Below are 22,705 nucleotides of genomic sequence, written 5' to 3' on the forward strand. Positions count from 1 at the left end.
GAAGGAAGAAACACAGTAAAACGATCAGCTGAGTCAGACAGAGGCCAGACCAAGCCGGAGGAGAAAATGTGGTTCTGATCTTCTGGATCTCACCAGTTTCTGGAGTGAATCGGTGAGGATTACTTCCAAACATGCAAAAATAAGACATGAATAAAGCTCATATCCCGTCCAAGAGTGGTTTTAACTTTTGGACACGTCTCACCCAGCTCACAGGCGGTTCCGGTCCAGCCGCTGGAACAGGAACACTTCCCGCTGGCTTTATCGCAGGCGGCTCCGTTTTGACACAGGCAGCGGTGCCGACAGTCCACCCCGTAGAACCCCGTAGGGCATTCTGGGAAGGAAATGCTGAGCTGGTATTTACCTGTCAGGTGCTGCCCATCACTTTGCAGATTGACGCTCACCTTCTGTGCAGTTGGCACCGCTCCAGCCCGCTGTGCACGCGCACAGACCGCCGGCCGGGTGGCAGACGCCGCCGTTACGGCAAGAGCAGGTTTGGTTGCAGCCGACGCCATAGAAACCGCTCGGGCACGCTGCCATGAGGGGATATTTAATAGCGTTACCTTCTGGTGAACTCTGATAATCAAAAGTGGAAATTACACTTTAATGGCAGGCGGAAACGTTAGATGGACTTTCAGAAACTTTTTTGCTTCGCTGCTAATCAGCAGCCATACAGACTTTCCGGGATGTTCCAGAACCTTCCGGATAAGAAACCACTTACTGTAGCGTCACTCACTATAATGGGAAAATGTAAATGAAAGTACACCTTTAAATATGTTTGCAAATTATTGCAAATATTGCAAACATTTAATATACACATGTAAATATTTCATATAAATGTATGTCTTAAAACCATTGCAAAAAATTATTTTGATATTTTTTCAATATCGGAAAAATATAGATAGACCTTAAAAAAAATTCAAAGGAAATCTTGAAGGAAGTCTTTAAACTTTGTGCTTCGAATTTCGTAGCTTCACGCTATCATGATTTTTCCAAAATATATGAATTAACAAATAATGCTGTTTTGTGTGTGAATATGTAAGCCAATGTTATTTATTTATTGCCTAAATTATTTATATATATATATATATAATATACAGTATATATAAGGCATGAATATGAGGCATTCAGAAGATGCATTCAAAGACGTTTTTGAATGTATACTACAGTAGCAGTAGTGTCGTGTTTAACACTGGTCGCTAGGTGTCAGTAACGTTACTGTAATGTTCGGCGAGACAACAGGTTTTTGTAGCAGGTTTGAATGATCTCACAACAGGCGAAATAATCCCTAATACGGGCTCCTGTTTTTCGGCTGTGATCCACGCCAAGATGAAACTCAATTCTGAACCCCAGATGTCACTACCTGTCTGCTACGTGTCTACAACACATTTACACCTTTAATGATGGACATGTTAAACATTGACAAATGTACAGTCGATGCACCTTTAAATCGAATTTAGAAAATATAGCAGAAATGTGACTACACCTTTAAATGGACTCTTTTAATCACAAATAATATTGCAACAAAAATGAAAAAAGACATAAATTACACAAATGTAGATATCTTTACCTATTTTAAAAAATAATAAAAAATGTAGCTAGGCCCTAAATACCTTCAAAATAATATCACAAAAATGTTGATGCAGTAATCCCTCCTTTGTCGCGGTTAATTGGATCCAGACCCAACGGTGGTAAGCTAATGTCCACCAAGCAGGATTCCTAATAAATCAAATATGTTCGTACTCAGGGCACAGAAAACCAGTTTCTGACCTCCTACACATGGTTTTAAACATGATTAAAGCCTCCTAGACACGAAACAACACCCCTATAGTCACCTTTACACTTGCATTTCCCAATATAGTAGACATAAGCATAAATAAGCCATTCAAGACAAAAATCAGACTTGTGCTTGTGTGTTGCTATAAATGTGTTCCCTTGGGGAGCTGAGTGAGTGGCAGACAAGAAGTGACGTCGGGTGTTCAGACTTGAGTTGCAACTTGCCGTGGGTTACGGTCACAGCAGTAGGCTGTGATTTTATTAGGGATTTTTATTCAGGATTACTGTGCCTGTTGTGAGATAATTCAAAACTGCAATAAAAGCCTGTTGTTCCTGTGATCAAGTCTGGTGCTTGTTCGTCTCAGCGAACATTACAGTAACATTAGTGACACCTAGTGACCAGTGTAGAATACTACATATCACCACGTGTTTGAATGTGTCTTCTGAATGCCTTGTATTGGTATTTTAGTTCATTTAGCTAATTTTATGCTTGAAATTCTTCATTTAGGCAAAAATAAGTAACATTTGCTTAATAATAGGCCGTATTCAACCACAAAAAACAGGATTTATTAATTAATATATTTTGTAAAAACTGCGATAGAGTTACAGCAAAATTGAAAGTGGTGAGCTACGACTGTACAACTTTAAATATCTTTTTAAAATTTGCTAAAAGGGACTGGCACCATTAACTCATTCAATCCCAGCCATTTTTTAAAATACAACCCCTTCAGTAGCGGCCATTTTAGATTATTTGACTGATTATTTGACTGATCTTTCAAGGCACACTGAGTATTGTGTTCTATGGCTATATAAACATGGAACCTACCAAAAGAAAGATTAGATTCTTGTCTTTTATCAGAAAAAAAAGTTTGTTTCTACCTTTTTCTGTTCTTTAGTAATCAGCAGTAGAACATAGGTAAGTTTCAGGAAAATATCAGTTCCTGACTAGAAAAGGGACAAAACCAGCTTCTTGTGAAAATGATACATTTCAAGCATAACGTTCACTTTGACACAAGTATTTTTTGCTTTTGTGACAGCTGAAATATCCAAACAACTATACCAACATAAAAAACACAAAAAAGTGATTGTTTTACATCAAAATAACAATTTATTTACAAATATAACACCATTAACTATTTACAATTTGGAACTTAACTACGTGTGTGCATGTGTATGCGCGTGTGTGTGCATGCTGCTACTACTGTGTGCGTGCATGTGTGTGCGTGTGCATGCGTTAAAATGTCCCTATTATGCGTAACCTTCTGCATGCTACACTCCTCCACGCTCTCTCACTTCCTCCTTCCTGTCATGTGTTTCTTCCGTCCACGTGATCTCTGCCCAGCTCTTATCAAATGCACTTCTGCCACCTAGTGGCCGTTTTTATGGCTTAAAATTGCTCTGAAGGCAAATCCATTAGTGGGGAGTTACGTCTTCACCTCTTTTAGCCTCTCGCGCAAAAAAACGTAAAAGACATATAAATACGTTGATGGAATCCGGGCGTTGGAGTTTATCAAAATGTATAACTATGTCTTTGGTATTGAATGAGTTAAATATATTTATTTAAAATATAGAAACTACATATTTGAATACATTTTCATATGCATTCGACTCACTTTGGTTGCAGAACGGTCCAGTCCAACCGCTCGGACAGGAGCAAACCCCTCTGGCCGGGTCACAGCGGCCTCCATTAAGACACAAACACTTCTCCTGACAGTCCATTCCAAAGAATCCTTGAGGACACGCTGAGACATACAAATGATATTCATACTTCAGTATACTGTGTTCTCATTGAGGAGTTAAACTGCTCGGGCACAATTTTTTTCTCACGCTTTTCGCAGAATGTTCCGGTCCATCCCACCTGGCAGGTACAAGCTCCGCTCACGTGGTCGCACAAAGCCCGATTGTCACACTGACACCGATGGTGACAGCCAAGACCGAACATACCTGCTGGACATTCTGAAGATATAACAATAATTGATTAAAATTATTATTGTGAAGGCACCATGTGAAGGATTTGACTCATGCAGAGTGAGTCGTTCACTAATCTCAAAGATTCAGAGGTAGCGCGTACTGTGATGACAGTGTGTTCCGGTGTAGCCAGCCTCGCAGTTGCATAGGCCCGTCACAGCATCACAGCTTCCGTCTCCATTTTGACAGTGGCAGCTCTCAGCACAGTCCGCCCCCCAGTGGCCTGTGTCGCACGCTGGGACGACATTGTGCTCAGGATCAGCGTCACATCATTGTGAGTCTTGTGCGGATTGTGCAACACGTTCTGCGGTGTGCCGTTACCTTTCCTGCAGTTGTGACCTGTCCAGCCGGGTGCGCAGGTGCACCGCCCGCTCACTGTGTCGCAACGAGCGTTGTTCTCGCACATGCACTTCATCTGGCAACCTTGGCCAAAGCGCCCGCTTGGACATGCTGCATGAGGAACAAAGATGAAGACTTACCATCACATTGTTTGCCGTAGATGGCACGTTGAAGATGGCGATATTAAGGACAGAAGACATCGGGCACAACACTCTTGAATGTTTGATGCTTTGTTCATGCGTATACGCTGTAGGTATTTGGTAAAACACAGCAAGAGGTTAAAAAAATAATAATAAAGCACATGCAAAGTACAATTGGTCCAACCATAATGCCATTTTAGCCCATTAAAATCATTAAAGATAGCACATTAAAGAAAGTGAAAGAAGCAAACTGGGGGTTTAGAGTGCAATTTTATATAAAAACAGAAAACCTGAAAAAACGAAGACTCCTGCTTTCTTGGGGAGAAAATGTGTTAGTTATTTAGTGTTGTAAAATGTTTGTGGGTGTGCAAAGGTCCAAAACGCTTCTACGAATATTGAACACTCTTTTTAAAAATACAAAAAAGTGCTTGAGTTGACATAGCCAAGCTAGATCATCATGAAGTAGCTCACAAAAGTGAGTACGCCCCTCACATTTATGCAAATATTCTATTATATCTTTGCATGGGACAACACTAAAGAAATGACACTTTGAAAGTAGTCAGTGTACAGCTTGTATAACAGTGTAAATTGACTGTCTATGATATATTTACCTTTAAACATATACTGTATATACAAATTTTTTTTAATATTGTAAAATTGAAGCTACATTTAAAAAATGTGGCTGTACCTCTGTATTGAAATAATATCGCAAAAAATGTGGATATACCTTTAAATATATATATTTTTTAATTGCAAAAAAGTTAGATACCCTTTGAAAATATATTTACGAAAAATATGTCATATATGTAGTTTCGTGTTTATAGGTATTTACAAATATTGCAAAAATGTAGCTTCACCTTAAAAAAAAAACATTGATTTTTTTATTAATATTAATAAAAGATGGCTAACATCCAGAAATTGTGTACTCACTTTTGTGAGGTACTTAAAAATTTATTATTATTATCATTATTATTATTATTATTATTATTATTTTGCTTTAAAATTGGAATGTTTTAGGTTAAATATTTAGACGCATTATATGTACTATATTCCTATACTTCATGCATGTATGTATGTATGTATGATAGATAGAGATAGATACTTCATATATCTCCAAGAGAAATTCACATATGTTCATGTATGTATGTCTGATTCATTAATTCTAGATTTTTACAGTACTCACAGTTCTGGCAGAGTGTTCCCAGGAAGCCGGGTAGGCACTTACATGAGCCGTTGTGTTTATCACACACACCTCCATTGTCACAAAGTGGACATGTTTCTGAGCAAGCCACGCCCCAAAACCCCTCTGGACACACTGTAAGCAAATATATCATTTATTATTATTATTATTATTATTATTGTTACAATACGTACTGCATATGTGACTGCATATATTCGTGATCATCATCTTACATTTGTCACAGTTCTTCCCGGTCGTGCCGGCTGGACACGTGCACTGTCCTGTCACTTTGTCACAGGTGGCGCCGGTGCAGTTACAAGGATGGATGCAGCCAGGTCCAAATGTCATCTCAGGACAGTCTAATAGAGGACACACACACAGGGGGATTTGTCTCCAAATTCAAGTAAAGGAGCCTTTAATAGCGAGACCACCCACCTTGATCACAGCCCTCGCCGTGCCGACCCGGCGGGCACTTTCGTTGGCACTCCCCGCTCACATGGTCACATGACACACCCACCGGGCACACACACTTCTTCTCACAGCCGCCTCCGTACATTCCTGGGCTGCACTCTGGAGCGAAAAGCAGAGTTCTAGTGCTCAGAGGAGGAAACAAGGAGGACATCATGAACACAGAGACATGCATCCTCTGACCTTCCTTGCAAGCGTTGCCTTGATAACCAGGTTTGCAGATGCAGGTACCGTAGCGACGGTGACACTCCAGAGTGTTCTGTTGGACACACTGACACTCCTCTGAGCAGCCAGCACCAAAAGTCCACTTTGGACAAGCTTAAGGAAAAACAATATTCACTCAGCCATAATATTTATACTAAAAGTTCTGACAGTTGATTGCACTTTAACACCAAAAGCTGGAACATTTCAGATTTTTTTAAATTTTTTTTATACAGGAGGAAGTATGTTATTTTAAGTTTTTTTGCGGAACTTCTTGGCTTGCTGCAGGATGGCACAAAAACTACTTGTTGTTTAGCTGTCATTAGCCACTTTGTCATGTGCATTACTGCCACCTACCGTACATGAGTTCTTCATTGTTTTTTAAACAAAATAAACAATTCTTGTAATGCAAAACAATAAATACAAAAGTTATGTATTATTCAGTATTATTATAACATTTAATAACATTATAAATTTTATTATTATTATTATTATTATTATTATTATTATTATGAGCCACATGGTGGCCGAGTGGTTAGCTCCGTTGGGCATTTCTGTGTGGAGTTTGCATGTTCTCTCCGTGTGTGTGTGGGTTTTCTCCGGGTACTCCGGTTTCCTCCCACATTCCAAAAACATGCATGTTAGGTTAATTGGCGACTCTAAATTGTCCATAGGTATGAATGTGAGTGTGAATGGTTGTTTGTCTATATGTGCCCTGCGATTGGCTGGCGACCAGTCCAGGATGTACCCTGCCTCACGCCCAAAGTCAGCTGTAATGAATGAATAATAATTATTATTGTAGATGTAATTAATTTCATTTGTTATTCAAATAAATCAAAATAAATACAAGTCTTGTAATATCAAACTATTTTTGGGGATTAAATTACCAAACATTTTAAAAAGTCATCATGAGCCACACATAGTTGAACCTGTTCGTTTATGTCGATGTCAGTCAGTCAGTCCAAGGGCCGTCAACATAAGCGTTAGTCAGCATAACTGAAACCGAAACTAGCTATTGCTTGCACATTTACACAGGAATGGGTAATAAAGGGTTTTTATACCTACGGCAGTTTATTAAAGTGGTTTTCCTTCCTGTACTTTTCATGTTTTAGTAATAAGAAGAACACATTAGAACACACACTTGATGACTTGATTGTCTTACTTAAGCAAACTAAAGCAGGTTCACACTAGTTGCTAAAATAATGTAGCAGGGCATAATCTACCCTTATCTTGTATAACCTAGTATAAAATATTGGTTTTAGGAGGGCTGAGGGCGTCTTACGGAGGTGGCAGAAGCGTCCATAGAGTCCAGGGTCACACAGGCAGGCTCCATAGGTGCGATGGCAGCGTCCATTGTTGGCGCAGTTACACTTTTTATTACACTGCTTGCCATAGAAACCCTTTGGACAGCCTGCAAACACAAATGAATGATGATGAGATGATAAAGATGACAGATTTTTATACAAGTAAACGATGTTTTCAAGAGAACAGTGAAAGGTGGAACTCACCATCCTGGCACAACTCTCCGCTGACCCCCGGCGGGCAGCGACAGCTCCCGGTGACGGGATCACAGCTGCCACCGTTTTTACACTTACAGGGGAAGGAGCAGTTTTTACCAAAATAGTCCTCTGGACATGCTGGGACATTGAAAACACAACAAAAAGACTCTTAATTAAAAAAAAAGATATCAGCACTTGCTTTATTAAAAATGCAATCGAATAGACAATTAGTTATTTCTTAGCAGGATTGGACAAAAATTACTTTACAACTTATCTAATTTATGTTTCATGCTTATGTTACATCTAAGATATGAACTTTTGGTGCAGCGCATGAAAATGTTATGAATATACTATATTTTTAGTGGATTAGTTACAATTTTCCTTCAATTTCCTTACTGAAGAATGAATGAGTCCTAATTACATAATAGATACGGTGGATATACAATAGAAAGCGAACACAGTCTTCCTAAAAGTTTTTATTCTCATTTAAAAAAAAAAAAAATATATATATATATATATATATATAATCCATCCATCCATCCATTTTCTATGCCGCTTCTCCTAATTAGGGTATGCTGGAGCCTATCCCAGCTGACTTCGGGTGACAGGCGGGGTACACCCTGGACTGGTCGCCAGCCAATCGCAGGGCACATATATAAAAATATAATAAATAATACAAATAAAAAATCAATAAATACAAATTATATTTTAAAAAAATATGTCAATTATAATCTGGAAAATCTAAATCAGTTTAGTGGTCAAATATTTTTTTAATGAATACAAATATTGTTATATGTTTGCATATGTGTGAACGCCCTAAAACTAACACTGTACTTTTTGTTTAGGCCCCTATTGATTTAATTACACAACTCAGATTATTTTATTTTTCATTGAGTTTTTACATCAGAAAACCCTGCTATTTTAACTATATTCACTGTGTGAAGGAAGTGAATATCTATGACGTTTTATCGCTCAGCCTTGGAAACTTTCAACCCTACATTTTCATTGCAATCCAAATGAAATACATCATTTCACTTTTATATTGCCAGTATTCATCCATATACAGAGAGAGTGTGTGAGTGTGTGTGTGTATGTGTGTGTGTGTATACTCACTCTGGTTGCAGATTACTCCCGTCCAGCCATCGGGACAATCACAGCCATTCCTCCACAGATTACATTTGCCTCCATTAGAGCAGTCATCACACGTCAAACTGCAATCGTTGCCAAAAGTATCGTCCAAGCACACTGCAATTCATGAATGAATGAACTTGACTTTATAAGACATGCATTAAACTAATCATTGAGTATGTCAAGTCAAGTTGAAGCCTCCTGTAATCTCTAATCGTGACACTTGACATTTATTCTAATACTTTGGGAGGGCCACAAAAAATAGAGCCTTTGACTTCCTGCTGCCAGTTTGTGTAAGCCTCAGCATTCCTGTCTCCAGTGTGTACCAACAGTCTGGGAGCAAGAGGTGTGCTAATTGAACCCCACAGAGATGCTGGACAGCAGCAGTAAATCTGCGTCATACAGAGACTTGCTTGTAATATTTTGGTTACCATCTTTACTTCTTGTACCAGACTTCACTCTACCTAAAGGGGCTTCCTAGCACCCTAATGGTCCGAGTGGTACGCACCAAACTTCTCAGCCAGATTACTCTCGGCCCTCAGCTCCCCCTCATCGTCCTCATAGTCGTCATAGCGCTCCAGAGGCTGGCTGTAGTCGTGCAGCAAAGTGAGCTGGGGGCGAATCAGAGGCAGCTCAATGGCGCCCCCGCTGGACAGGGCTTCAACTGCATCTTCCAGAGCTGAAGAAAGGAAGAGTTTTAAAAATCCTTAAAAGCTGTTTGGAAAAGGGTCATTGGTTGTGTTGGATGTCTTGCTGTGGAGAGGGAGTGGCACTCACCCATGCCCTTTTAAAATGCTAGAAAAATACCCACAGATGCACGAGAGGCGATCCTCGTCCAGGCGAAAACCTCGTCGGCAGAAACACTGGTAGGAGCCGGCGTTGTTTTGGCACATGTGATCACAACCGCCATTGACTGCCAGACACTCATCAACGTCTAAAACAACATCGTAGAAACACATGATGAAAGAGAAAGTAAAAGGAAAACGAGAGCACTTGGCCGAATGTCGGATCTTTATAATTCCTGTAAATGCTCCAATTAATATTTTTTATTAAATTACCCACATAGCAAAAGCAAATAACTGCGAGGGCCTCCGATTTGTTCCGAGTCAAAAAACATTGCCGTTAAGAGCTGTAGCTGTAGGCAACCTCCCGATGTGTTTATTTTAAATCCACAAGATGGCAGTAGCTGCATTTGAAGTATCATGAGTTGTCAGCATCCAGCAGCTTTATCTACCTCTGCATGTGCTTTAAAATATTGGGCGTCTTACACTTGCCGTACTGTTGTTTACGGTATTAATACTGGCTCATCAGTTTGCTCTTTACTGCTATTACAACATTGGTTTTGTTGCTGCTGTATTGCACAATATACTTGTTAATAAATGTGGTCAGAGAGAACAAAATTTTCTTTTTCACATTCTCAACCACTCCAAATTATTATTAAAGTTATCAAATTAAGTTGTTTTATGTAATGAGTTTTCACATAAAAAATAACAGCACTCTCCAGTTGCCGCCGGCTTTCTATTAATAACTCATCTTCTTTGCCATTTAGGTAAATAATAATGTGCTCCATCTTTACAAGCGCTAAAGTTCAATCAGATCATCTGCCAAGTTCTTGTAGAATAAATATTATGTCTACAGGGAGAACGATATAAATGCAAAAGTAGAACAAAACCTGAATATGTCTTCATTTTCAAACATGCATACCATCACAGCTGCATCCATCCGAGTTGAGCCTGTAACCTGCTGAGCAGTAGCATTCGTAACCTCCGGGATAGTTGGCGCAGTTCTGCTGGCAGCAGGAGCTCTGCTGGCCACACTCGTCCACATCTGCCAAACACAACACAGCACAAACACACAACTTTTATGACATGACCACAGGGCGCTTTTTCCCTTGAAACATTTTCTTTAATGAAATCAAGCAAATGGTGCAGGTTTAGAGGCCAGTGAGGAAAAGTGACGATCCCGACATTTTTGGTGTAATTGTATTAGTAAATCTTTAAAATACCAAAAAAAAAAAAAAGGAAAAAATGATTCTTTGAGGGAAGGAAGCATGGTGTGAGCCATCCCACCGAGTCAGCGCCATTTGCTTTTTGTAACTCTCTAAAAATAATTTTAAATATAATTGTACTTATAACACACATAATGAACTACTTCAAATTTGCATTGGCCCTTTTCAGGCAACTTTATTTAATTTTTGTATAAGTTTCCCCAGCCAAGATGACTGATTAAAGTAACAGGACTGAACGTAACAGAAGTGAGTTTTTGTCATATAATTGGCAAACATACTGTACATGAAATAGAACCACATGGCATTTATGTTCATAGCATGTTCACACTAAGGACAATGTAGTACAGTGATTCAACCTACAAACTGAATTTAAAAAAAATCCAGCAACAAATAAATAATTTAGATAACCATGCTGAGATTTTAACCTGCACCCCAGTCATAGTTCAAATATGTTCGACTATACAGAAAAATAAATGAGTGAATAACAATAGCCTTCCTGTAGCATGCAGAGGACACAAATGATGCAACTTCCTGTGGACCATGTCCCTTGTGGAATATTCTTATTATTTTTCAGCGTGAGTAATGTGTTAGGGTAACAGGAATGACTGAAAACCGAGGGACACGACTAAAGTGTGAATTTCAATTTAATTGTTTTTTCAGTTTTTTTTTTTTTTTTTAAACTTAAAGCATTATTGTTTAACTTCAACTTAAAGTATTAGCACTATTTTTCCAGTGTTCAAGGTCGTTTAAATTCATCGTTTAAACTGTATTTATGAAATATGCAATATGATCCATGTGCAGGACACTTTGCTAAACAAAGTTTGGATGATCGCGTTCGCCAAGTGAACCGTATTAGCAGAGCAAATGAGTTCATTTTAACCGATCCAAACATGACGAGTGTGAACACACCCTGAGAAATACAACCAATTTGAAATAAAGCATTTCAATGAACAAGCAAGAAGGGACGCTTGTGAGAGTGCTCATGCAGTGTGACTGATCTCTCACCAACGCAGGTTTTAAAGTCGTCATCCAGCCTGTAACCATGGTTACAGGAGCAAACCGGCCCGCTGTTGGAATGCTGGCAGTGGTGTGAACATCCTCCGTTGTTGTCCTCGCAGCTGTTCACAATCTCCATCTCGATTCCTTTCAGTTTTACACAGCGAGTGTTAATATCGCACGGCGTGGTGACTTTGTGTAACATGTTCAAACAGAATAACAACTGACTGTAGCACTGTTTTCCATCAGAGCCCAGCTCGTAGGCGGTGTTACAGACACAGGCGAAGGAGCCCAGCGTGTTGTGGCAGCCGTGAGCACAGTTGGTTTCTTCCATCTGGCACTCGTCAATGTCTGTGACCAAAACAAACCGCAAACATGTTCTTATATAAAAGTGTTAGAAGTAGGCTGCTTTACCCAGTAGGCAGTAGTATGGCCCATGTCCAGTTGTACTACGAGAGCTTTTCCTTTCTAGCGCTCTCAAGGAAAAAAAGGTGTTGATTTTAAAGGATAAATGATTTATGAACAAAAGTGAATGCTTTTGTGAATGAAAAATGTGCTTATTTGTGTCCATTACTATAGGACCCAAGCACTCACACAAGTACTAATATTAATGTTATTTTTCTTCTCGTTTCTACTGTATTGTGCTTAATAGCACAGCCATCACTCAGTTGAAATGTAATCACCCTATTACCATATTCACCCGGAGACGGGGGGTCGTTCTACATTCTGGATCTAGAGATTTCTACATGCAACAGATGGCGCTAAATGATATCTCCTCAGAGCTTTTCTTCCTGTCACTCACACACACAGATGAAAACACCAATATAAGTCAGTCTCGCTTTTCCCTGGTGTGTGTGTGAAGGACAGGAAGAACAGCTTTGAGTTGCTTGCAAGCAGTTCTTGCTATCTATAACCATGAATATAAGACAATCTGTCTTTTTCAGACTTTTTTGGTCACAAAATATAAGAAATGTTCACAGACAAGTTCAAACATCAAAGCACTGAGTGTCCAATCAGGTTTCTATTCCTCTAGTGGGTGTATCTCCATGGTAGGGATTGCTCTCTGTTATGTAAAGTTACTATTCCAGTAATCCTTTGTTTATTGCGATTAATTGGTTCCACACTCGTCCGAGATAAGTGAATTTCCGCAAAGTGGGATACGTTATTTATCAATTAAATATTTTCTTAGTTAGAGCACAGAAACCCTGCCTGTGAATATTCTCATTCATCCACGTCACTGTATTCTCAGGGCATTGACTTGATCACAACTGGACTGTTCAGGAAGTCTTAGAAGACGTTTTGCCTCTCATCCGAGCAGGCTTCATCAGTTCATGCTCAATGACTAGGTGGGACAAACACTAGTCAGACTAGATAGGACAGCTCTAGTCTGAGAACTTGGTGCAAGATCAAGTGGATTTATCCTCTAAAGGAGGAGGCAGGTCCAGACAGGAATTGTTTCGCTCTTTTGTGGTGTCAAATGACGGTTGTTAGGATACAAGGAAGTGCGGTCTCTGCCCGCCAACAATGGTTGTTTGGGTGATATCACCTTCGTTAGCATTCCATTCTGATGTAATGATGACCATAGGTGGCTGTGCCTTGTTTATCTGTTGGAGACTAAATAATTGAATCTTTACGGAAGGGATGAAATGACAGCATTCTATGTGGGAGAAAGGTGGTGTCGTAGACCTCCCCCTCTGTTCAGAGGTGGCTTCTCAACCTTAAAGTAGATGGCTTCCCTCACTCCTCTTTCAAACCATCTGTCTTCTATGTCCTCCTCCTTTCGAGGATAAATACTGTACATATAGTCACATTTACACTAGAGAAAATAAGACAGAAAGTAGACATAATATGGACCAGTGTAGAATATTACACATCATTGCAGCACATACGTACTCCTAGCCTACCATTTGTTTAATTCAATATGCTTATATCATTGCTTGTATAGTTTTTGTATATTCTAATTACACGCACACACAGTTCTTGCACACAAAACACTACTGTAACTTGCTAGGTAGATATGTGTACCCAGGCCATTGTCTTTGAATGGGTGAGTACAGTACAGTATGTACTTCCGAATGCCTTATATTTGGCACTTTAGTTCATTTAGCCCTTTTATGCTTGAAAATACTTAATTTAGGCCAAAAATGAATATAATTAGCTGAAATGTACATATTTTTTGACCATCAACAGGCCGTAGTCAATAGGCCGTATTTTGAAAAACTGATTGGCGTGAAGCCGCGAAAGTCGAAGCGCAAAGCGGTGAGGGACGACTGTATGTCCTTACCATATTGACCCGGATATAAGACAAGAAAAAAGTCTGACAAAGATAGGTTGTCTTATATTCGGAGTAAGAGATTTATAGCCAAACCAACAGGAGGTGCCAAGCATTTCTTCCTGTCACTCACACCCACACACACACACACACACACACACACACCAGTGAAAAGAGTGACCGTGTTATATTCAAGTTCATCTTATATTCAGGTCAATATGGTCATTACTTTATTACTTTTCAGAGGCCAAACATTTTTTGGTTGGAAGATATTAGACAATTTCAAGCATCCAATCAGACTGTGCTTCCCGGTTGGGGCATATTTACATGGTGTACAGGGAATGCCATGATATGCTGTGACGAATTACTAATATCATACTCATCGTTGTATTATTGCAAATGTCATCACAGTGCTTTTACCTTCACACGTCCGTCCGTCCTCAGCCAGAATGAACCCAGCTTTGCAGTCACAGTGAGCCTTGCCGCCATCAGCCCGACACTGGTGCATGCAGCCTCCATTGTGATCAGCACAGGGATTTTGCACTGTAAGACAATGAGCCATGTGGTTAAGTTTTAAACTTACATAATGTGTCCGGGGTCAAGAATGACAAGCTTCAGCTATTCTGCACAAATGAAAAGAAACAGCCCCACAGGCCAAAAAATTCCAAAGTAAGAGACATGTCATTTTAAAATGGTCATACACTGTAGTATTGTCCCTGATATATCATTCCTCATGCCAGGACATTTGAGCTAAACTGCATGCCTTAGCAGAGAGCAGAAAGATGAGACAAAATTTGACAAGAAAAGTATGAAAAACGTCTGCTCCAGTGAAGGATCTTGTTCCAGTACTGGTGTCACACTGGTGTCACTGGTGAAGTTACTTGCGGGAGATGTTTTTAATATTACAAAACCTTCACAACATGCTCACTTGACTACCATGCTTGTAGGCAACATATCCACAATGATGATATACGGCACTCACATTTGCAGTGCTTGCCGTCCTCCACCAGCTCGTAGTTGGGCTTGCAGCGGCAGTGGAATTGAGCGGCTGACTGCTGGATGCAGTAGTGTTCACAGCCGCCGTTGCTGAGGGCGCACGAGTGGACGGCTGAAAGAGGAAAAAAGGAAAGAATGATCGGATAAATATAGAGAAGTAATCACTTTTTTCTTGTAACCTTTACTTTCTTTGTGATGTTAAAACACCTATATCTACCTCTGCATGTGTTTTACAACATTGCTACTCAACTGGTGTGAAACTCATGTGTGTTAGACTTCCTTATAATAAACTCATTAGCAGTAGTAATGCTGGCTAAGCAGTTTGCTCCTTACCGCTATTACAACATTGGTTATTGCTGCTGCAATGTGCAGTATTTTTGTAGATTAAATAGTATGGCTATAGTGACAAATATATAAATGTCTGCAAGGTACAAAACTTTTCACAACCCGTTCAAATGCAGGTTGTGTTTAGTTTAACTATGCAGACCCATCAAAAACAAGCTGCGGGCCACAAATGGCCCTGGGGCCAGACTTTAGATGCTCTGCAAAAGATGAACTAACAATTCACCCAATGATCGACATTGCTTTGATGAGCACCACTGCCGCAAAATGAGCCATAAATCAGGCTTGATGAGAACACGAGCAGCTCAATCATGCCTCACCATGCTGGCCGCAATCACTCGGGTGAAAACAAGAAAGGCAGTTGTCAATGGCTGGAGTCAAGCTCCATCCATCACGGCCGCAAGTTAAACCTCTGAGCGCTTTCCAGCTTAAATATTTTGCCGCACGCCAAGTGTGTGGCACTGGTCTGACCTCAGCGGGCAGATGCAGAGCTGGATAAGATAAGCAAAGCTGAAGTATGAATGCATTCTAAGTACATCTGTAGTTCTTTTCCACTGCTTTGACGCTGTGCTGATTGGAATGCCCTTTAACCAGTCCTGCATGTGTAAAAGGGGAAAAAAACGTTTTATACACAAAAAAAGTTCCCCCATTTATTTGTGAACATACTTTGCATTTTTTCCTGAAGGGCATCTGCACAGTTTTATCTACATGGCTGAAGCGCAGTCTCACGGAAAGGGCTTCACCTGGGAGTCGGTCCACATGTGAATGCTGATTATTGGACAGCTCCTCACACAACAGCTGTCACATACGAGAACCTCGGAGGGACAGTCTGGCTGCGGTGTAGTCACAGTATATTCCCTCTCATGAGACGTGAGAATGCCAGACAGGACAATTGCTGACTGTGGCGGCAGTGCCAAGTTTATACTCCTTTATAAGCTTCTTAATAGCACACAGGCGTTGTAAAACAAGACTGCTAATCATAGGTATTTTGGAAACTAAACAATCCGCAACTAATGATGTCTAGTCTTTGTGATACATTTGAATGCAACGGGTTCAACGTAAAGGCTCATTCTCATACATGAACATGAATGACAATACATCGGGTTTGTCTCTCAGAAGTCTTTGACCATGTGGATGTGAAAAAATGCAGGCGCCGCATGTGAGGTGGCGTAGCATGACGACACAGCCACACAGACAATCCCCGTCCAAAGCGCAGACTTCAAACTGCCTACCAGTCTTCAAATCGTGAAAATTGGTCAAATAAAACCAGATTAACGTTCAAAAAGGTTCACAATTATTTTTGCCATTGTGTATTCGCTTTCTAATCAAAAGTAAACAGGCAAACTTGACACCACCTTTTTATTGGTGGGGAAAAAAACTCAATCAATCAAAGCACCGACAGCCATTTACTTCAAGAGGGAGAGGGAAAAAGTTGAGCCAACAATGTCATCAAATGGCCAACTGGCAGGAAGACCCATATAATGGCTTCGAAAAGCCAACACAGGCCTGATTTTTTCCTCTGCATGATCAAGGATGGGATTCATGGCACATTAAATGGTAAATTACTTGGTATGTCTGTAGTAGCTAAAATTTTAACTGCCTGAGCCCTTGCCTGACTTTGAAGGTAAATTATTATAATAATTAATGTAAAAATATTTAATTTTTAAAAATGTAATATATTTGCCCTGCGATTGGTTGGCGACCAGTCCAGGGTGTACCCTGCCACTCGCCCAAAGTCAGATGGGATAGGCTACAGCATACCCCCGTGAGAATTAAGCGGCACAGAAAATGAATGAATGAACACAAATATTTCACTATATGTATGTTTCTTGTTACATAAATGTGTACATGAAATTTGAAATAAACATTTTATATTTGCATCCTAATTGAGACATTTTTAGAGAAAAAAATGTTTTAAGGTTTTTGAGTGATTTTAGTCCCTACATGTAGTAAAAACATGATGTCAAAATGAAAAAAAAAACAGTTCAGTCACACACCTGAGGCTTTACTATAAAAAAGGGAATCAATCAAGGCAAGACAAAAAGTTTTTAAGGTGAGATAAAAAGGTAAACACAAAAGTACATAAAATGCTAAAAACTACCATGGACTCCAAAGAAAAAAAAGTAAGTGCTTTATGCACACTATAAACCTTGCAATCCAACCTACCTGTTAGCAGCGTCACTCGGTAGGTGTTTTCTTTCATCGGAGTTGAACAGCTGCGGCGGTGTTAATGTCCAAGCAAAAGCTATAGTAATTCTAAATTTGATCAAACTTTGTCAGATCAAAAAACGTGTGATACGAGCGTCAAATTCAGACTTACTTCCTAGTACCGCACGCTAAGCATCATTGGAACTGAAGTTCTTTCAGCGTAAACATAAAGCTAATCTACCTCAACATGGAAAATACACATCAGCTTGAATGATTAGTAGTAGCAGCTGTAACCGTCTTAATTATTTTAACTTTTATCATTTTTAGTTCCGGTTTCAATTTGTGGAAAAAAGTTCAACAGTTAAACGCATCATGCTTGTCATGTGATGCGTGACTCAGTTAAAGAAAAACACCTGCCCAGTCCTATATTTAGTTTTAGTAGTAGTAGTTTTAGTAATGTTTTAGTCATTTTAAAATATCGTCTCGTCTCGTGAACACGAAATTGTGTATTGTCTCTTCTTGTGAGCTGTGAGTGTATCGTGTCGATTCAAATTTGCACTTGCTAACATTATATTTGATATTGTCATTTCATGTCCATGGTAGCAATGCTAACCAGATGAGGGTGTAACTTACTGAACCATCTGGAAGAAACACCAAAACAACAAAAACTAATATTTCCACTCAACTAACACTACAAGTGATCACTACAGTATTTATTTGAAAGTAGCCATCCATTGAAAATTTGTATATTGTGCATATAAATATAATTCATCTACAAATAAAATAACATTACTATTAGGAATTCTTACCCTTTTTTTCCCTTATAAGACAATGGTAAGCTGGTACAAGTTAAACACAGGACTGATGCATGGAGAAGAGGTAGGATTAAATAAGCAGTGCTTCTTCCTGCTCCTTTTCCGACGATGTTGAATTGTGCGATGGTGAATGTGATGTAACTAAACGATTAGCATTATTTTTTTTCGAGATATATAGACGATAAAGTCAGGGGTTTATTGTTTTTCCAAAAATGAAGGATACAGGTGCCACTTTGATATATGGTTTTTCACCTCTTATTTGTATTATTCCTTATAATCAAAAATAGTTATGAGTAATAGCTTCATCATTTCATTTTTTTCTTGTAACATTATAAAAAAAATGTTTAAATGAAGTTTTAATTTCAGTGTGGTCCTAATCGTCCTTCATAATGCTCTGATGTGTGCTGTATTAAATGTGATTTTCATGCCCCAGAGTGTGGCTACCTGTGATTTAGACCTGCTGTAGACAGGTGATTTAAATAAAAACAGCTATTACTGGTATCAGCATTCAAAGAGCCATGAAAGGTTGATGCGATGCTGGCCCATCCACACATATAAAGCACTTACGAAGGCAAGTGCGTCCGTCGACATGCAGGCGAGACCCCATGTGACATTCACAGTAGTAGGAGCCTCTGGTGTTAACACACGTGTGCTGGCAGCCTCCATTGTGGACCTGGCATTCATCAATATCTGTGTGAGGAAGGAGGAGGAAACGGGGATACAGAAGCAGGGAGAGAGATGGAAGGGAAGTCATTGCAATTTCACTAAACCCTGTCATTATGGCAAACGGAATTCCAGTAGAGCTGCCAGGCTGCATGAGGAATTACGCTTTAAGAGTTAAGAGTTGTACCTTGAAAAAAAGAGAAGATGATGAATGAGCAGGCAAAGTAGGCTGCAATGCAAATGAAGCACAGCAAATCCCCCATGTGGTAACAACTATCGCGCATGTAAATGCTTTCCCCCTGCGGGTGAAGCCAACACATGGAAACATACACCAGGCCAGAAGAGGAAATTAGAAACAAATAAAAGATCTTTTTTATGTGGCCAAAGCACACGACCACGATGACTATTTGTGTTCATAAACGTTTTAAAGGTCAAAGGATTTAGATATTGTAACCACCGTCATGAGATGCTCACCTCTTCACTGCTTATATAAATACAAAAAAGTGAGGTTTATATTAACCAGTGAGAGGCTTGTGGCTGGTTATTGTCAATAAACTCAGGTAACACATCATAAATACTTAAATATCCAGTTCAGCATTCACTCCAGGCGGCAATGTGAAGAATGCAGCAATATTAATAGTCTTGCCTGTGATCTGGTCTTAATTACTATCTAGTGTTGTATGAAAGTGACTGTGTGGAGTCCTCAGCAAAGAATTTGGCTTCCAGAGTGTTTTTGTCACACTGTGTGGGACAATGTGGCAAGTGGACAAGAGCATCTGGACGCCATCGAGCACTTTACACACCACATGGCTGTCTTTTATGTTCACACTGCAGTGCACAGAAGGACATTCATTGGACACAACATTAGGTACACCTCAGTCTTCTATAGTCTCCGGGCGTGTCGTCCACAAAGACAAATAACCACAGGGGTGTCTAACAGCTGCGGCTGTCGGAAATCTCCTGATGTTGTTTTTGTATTAACACCACAAGATGGCAGTAGCTGCATTTAAAATGTCATGAGCAGTCAGCATCTTCCTCTGCATGCGCTTGAAAATGATGGTTATGCTACTTAGCCGTTGGTGTGCAACTAACGCGTACTACACTTACCGTACTGTTGTCATCACCGTTATTAATGCTGGCTGAGCAGTTTGCTTTTTTTACCACAACTACAGCATTGGTTCTGTTTCTGCTGTGTTGTGCAATAGAGTCGCCACTTCCGTCACCACTTTGATTTTCGAATTTTTCAAAATATATTAATTAATAGATCAGTGCTGTTTCATGGTTGACTATGACCTATTATTAATTAAAAATGTTTTAAAAATGGATATTTAAGCGAATGTGATTGGCTGGCGACCAGTACAGGGTGTACTCCGCCTGTCATCCGATCGGCTGGGATGGGCTCCAGCATGCTCCCGCGACCCTAATGAGGAAAAGCGGTATAGAAAATGGATGGATAGATGGCTATTTAAGCAAATTTCACATATTTAAATTCAGCATTTTTTTAAAATTAAGCACTTTCAAACATAAAAATGGCTAAATCAACAAAAATACAAATACTAGGCATTCTGAAGTCGCATTCGTTCATATGCAGGATTTTACACTGGTCATTAGGTGTCAGTAATGTTACATTGGGACAACAGCCACTGCAGGAAATGCTCAGTGATAATGTGACTCTCCCAATGCTAACATGTATGAGTCTATATTATGTCTTATGTAAGTCTCAAATGGCTTATTTTCTGTCTTTTATGTGTACTATATTGAGCTTTACGAGTGTAAAGGTGACTATGGGGTGCCATTTCATGTCTGGAGGATCTAATAATGTTAAAATGATAAAGTGTCTCAAAATTTTTGACTGGTAGTGTAATTCAGAGAGAGCTACATTTTCCTTGCCACTTTCTCATGCACTCCAAATTATGATTAAAATGAAAAAATGTTGCTATATGTAAATAGTTTTTCACATTTCAGAAATAACAGCCTCTCAATATGTAAATTTAAAAGATTACACAAAATTTAAACAAAATGAAAGTTTGTACCGGGATGGTGAATGGGTCACGGAGGAGCCCATTAACTTTTGGTGCAGATCAGGATAAAGGTACAGCTCAAATAATACATTTTGATTCAACATCATTAAAAAACAGACAAATTCATCCCAAGATATCTTTCGTGACTCTGTAAACGTGGAAGGTGGGAGGGTGTTTTTTTTATTGCCTTTGATTAGTTAGCTTGTCTAGTTATGAGCTACAGTACATGAGCCATGTTTTAATGAATCCAGTGTAGCGGAACCTTGATCTGTTTAGTCTGTTGTGGTCAAATCGCTATGAAAGATGGCACTGGATGTAGGCATTGTACAAATCCACAGGTATTTGACTTCAGAAGTTCCCTTTGTGCTGACAGAGACATAGTGGAGGAAAACTGTGTTTTCAATTATGACAACTCAACACACGGATTGTATTTATAATAAAAACACGGCTAGTCAGCTCCGTGAGCAAAAAGGGACTTGCGTTCCAGCAATAGAGCCGGATCCTGCTCGTGAACCCCTCCACTTCCAGTCATATCCCACAAATACACTGTCTGGGGCACAAAGGAGAGTCGAAACTTTGTGTTTCTTTGCCAAACGTCAGCCTCACTTCATCTGCAGGAGCTGGCAAGAGTTAGTCCCTCTTTTTTTTTTATTTTTCCATGCACGGCGTGCTTTGGTTTGGGAAACAAATCCAGCCAGCCTTGCCGAAAGCCACCGGCACCCCCGTCACTAACCCTTCTGTGCTCCCAGCCCAGTGCTTCCAGACTTGTTGGCTCAGCAGACAGCGTGTTAGTGCTTCAGCCGCAAAGGGTCCCATATACAGTTTGTTTATAATGTCCAGAAGGAAAATATATGAATATCATCACTGGCGGTATTGTCAAAGCAATGCAAATTGTTCTTTAAAACATATTTCATTTCATATTACATCATCCTAGCAAATATTCAGTGATGATAATCTGTGGACAGATAATTTCTGTTTTCAAGTTGATATCAGTCAGGCTATGAAGACTCTCAGTCTGCTCGGATTGCTCAATGTGGAAGTTGGCCAGGAAGTCCTCACTTACCTGCAGCCCTGTTAGCTAGGTTGTAGCCATGGTAACCGTAGAAGCAGTGGGGCCTGTAGCACATCCTCCTATAGAAACTGTATGGATAGTTTGCAGCAGACGCTTCCATGGAGATCAGGAGGAAAATCCACCATCCTGATAGTGGCACCATGTTGTACTAGCTGTCACTGGGTAGCAGTATTAACCAGTAAGAAATGAAATCCTGTCAAATGCATGTAAAAATCATCATGAAAAACAGGAGCTCTTCTGTTCATTGAGAAGTGGTGACCTCTCATTTAGGCTAGAACATCTGACTCTGGAGTTTTCTCTCCTTCCATCTTCCTCTCACACTTTCACCCTCCCAAAGCTCCAGTCAGTGTGTCCGCCGCATTAAAAGATCCTCCCCTCTCTCCTCCACCTTTCAGCTCTCACACAACTACTTTCAACTCTCCCAGAGTTCATTCAGAGCCAGTGGCGGTTCTAGCTGTGGGCCACATGGGCAATTGCCCAGGGCCGCATTCTTTTGGGGGCGTCGCAAGGGGGAAAGAAGAAAAAAAAAAATCCCATTTATTGTGTTCAGCACTTATTTCCTCATCAAGTGAGGATGTGTGGCAGATGGGCGCCCCCTACAGGTGGGATACTCGCGCCTCATGCTGCTCAGACGCCATCACACATCCAGCACGTGACATGGATCAAACCATACCTG

General features: G+C 39.9%; 1 protein-coding gene across 5 annotated transcripts in view; it reads right to left on the reverse strand.

Moving 5' to 3' along the window:
• Nucleotides 1-22,705, reverse strand: part of megf6b (multiple EGF-like-domains 6b) — a 93,715-nt gene that overhangs the window by 9,646 nt on the left and 61,364 nt on the right. For 3 of the 5 annotated variants that reach the window (XM_054785819.1, XM_054785820.1, XM_054785818.1), the window contains exons 6-26: nt 18,841-18,963; nt 14,955-15,080; nt 14,393-14,515; nt 11,929-12,051; nt 11,710-11,847; nt 10,401-10,523; nt 9,508-9,630; nt 9,205-9,375; nt 8,682-8,813; nt 7,578-7,706; nt 7,352-7,480; nt 6,052-6,186; nt 5,836-5,970; nt 5,634-5,759; nt 5,404-5,535; nt 4,063-4,191; nt 3,845-3,976; nt 3,601-3,729; nt 3,387-3,515; nt 402-530; nt 203-331 (exon numbers count right to left, since the gene is read on the reverse strand). In XM_054785819.1, coding sequence (XP_054641794.1) covers nt 203-331; nt 402-530; nt 3,387-3,515; nt 3,601-3,729; nt 3,845-3,976; nt 4,063-4,191; nt 5,404-5,535; nt 5,634-5,759; nt 5,836-5,970; nt 6,052-6,186; nt 7,352-7,480; nt 7,578-7,706; nt 8,682-8,813; nt 9,205-9,375; nt 9,508-9,630; nt 10,401-10,523; nt 11,710-11,847; nt 11,929-12,051; nt 14,393-14,515; nt 14,955-15,080; nt 18,841-18,963 — 2,745 coding nt within the window. Of the gene's footprint in view, nt 1-202; nt 332-401; nt 531-3,386; nt 3,516-3,600; nt 3,730-3,844; nt 3,977-4,062; nt 4,192-5,403; nt 5,536-5,633; nt 5,760-5,835; nt 5,971-6,051; nt 6,187-7,351; nt 7,481-7,577; nt 7,707-8,681; nt 8,814-9,204; nt 9,376-9,507; nt 9,631-10,400; nt 10,524-11,709; nt 11,848-11,928; nt 12,052-14,392; nt 14,516-14,954; nt 15,081-18,840; nt 18,964-22,020; nt 22,417-22,705 lie in introns of those variants that run through there. The other 2 variants (XM_054785822.1, XM_054785821.1) reach the window with 2 other exon arrangements.

Source organism: Dunckerocampus dactyliophorus, chromosome 8 (genome assembly GCF_027744805.1).
Source record: "Dunckerocampus dactyliophorus isolate RoL2022-P2 chromosome 8, RoL_Ddac_1.1, whole genome shotgun sequence".
NCBI lineage: Eukaryota > Metazoa > Chordata > Actinopteri > Syngnathiformes > Syngnathidae > Dunckerocampus > Dunckerocampus dactyliophorus.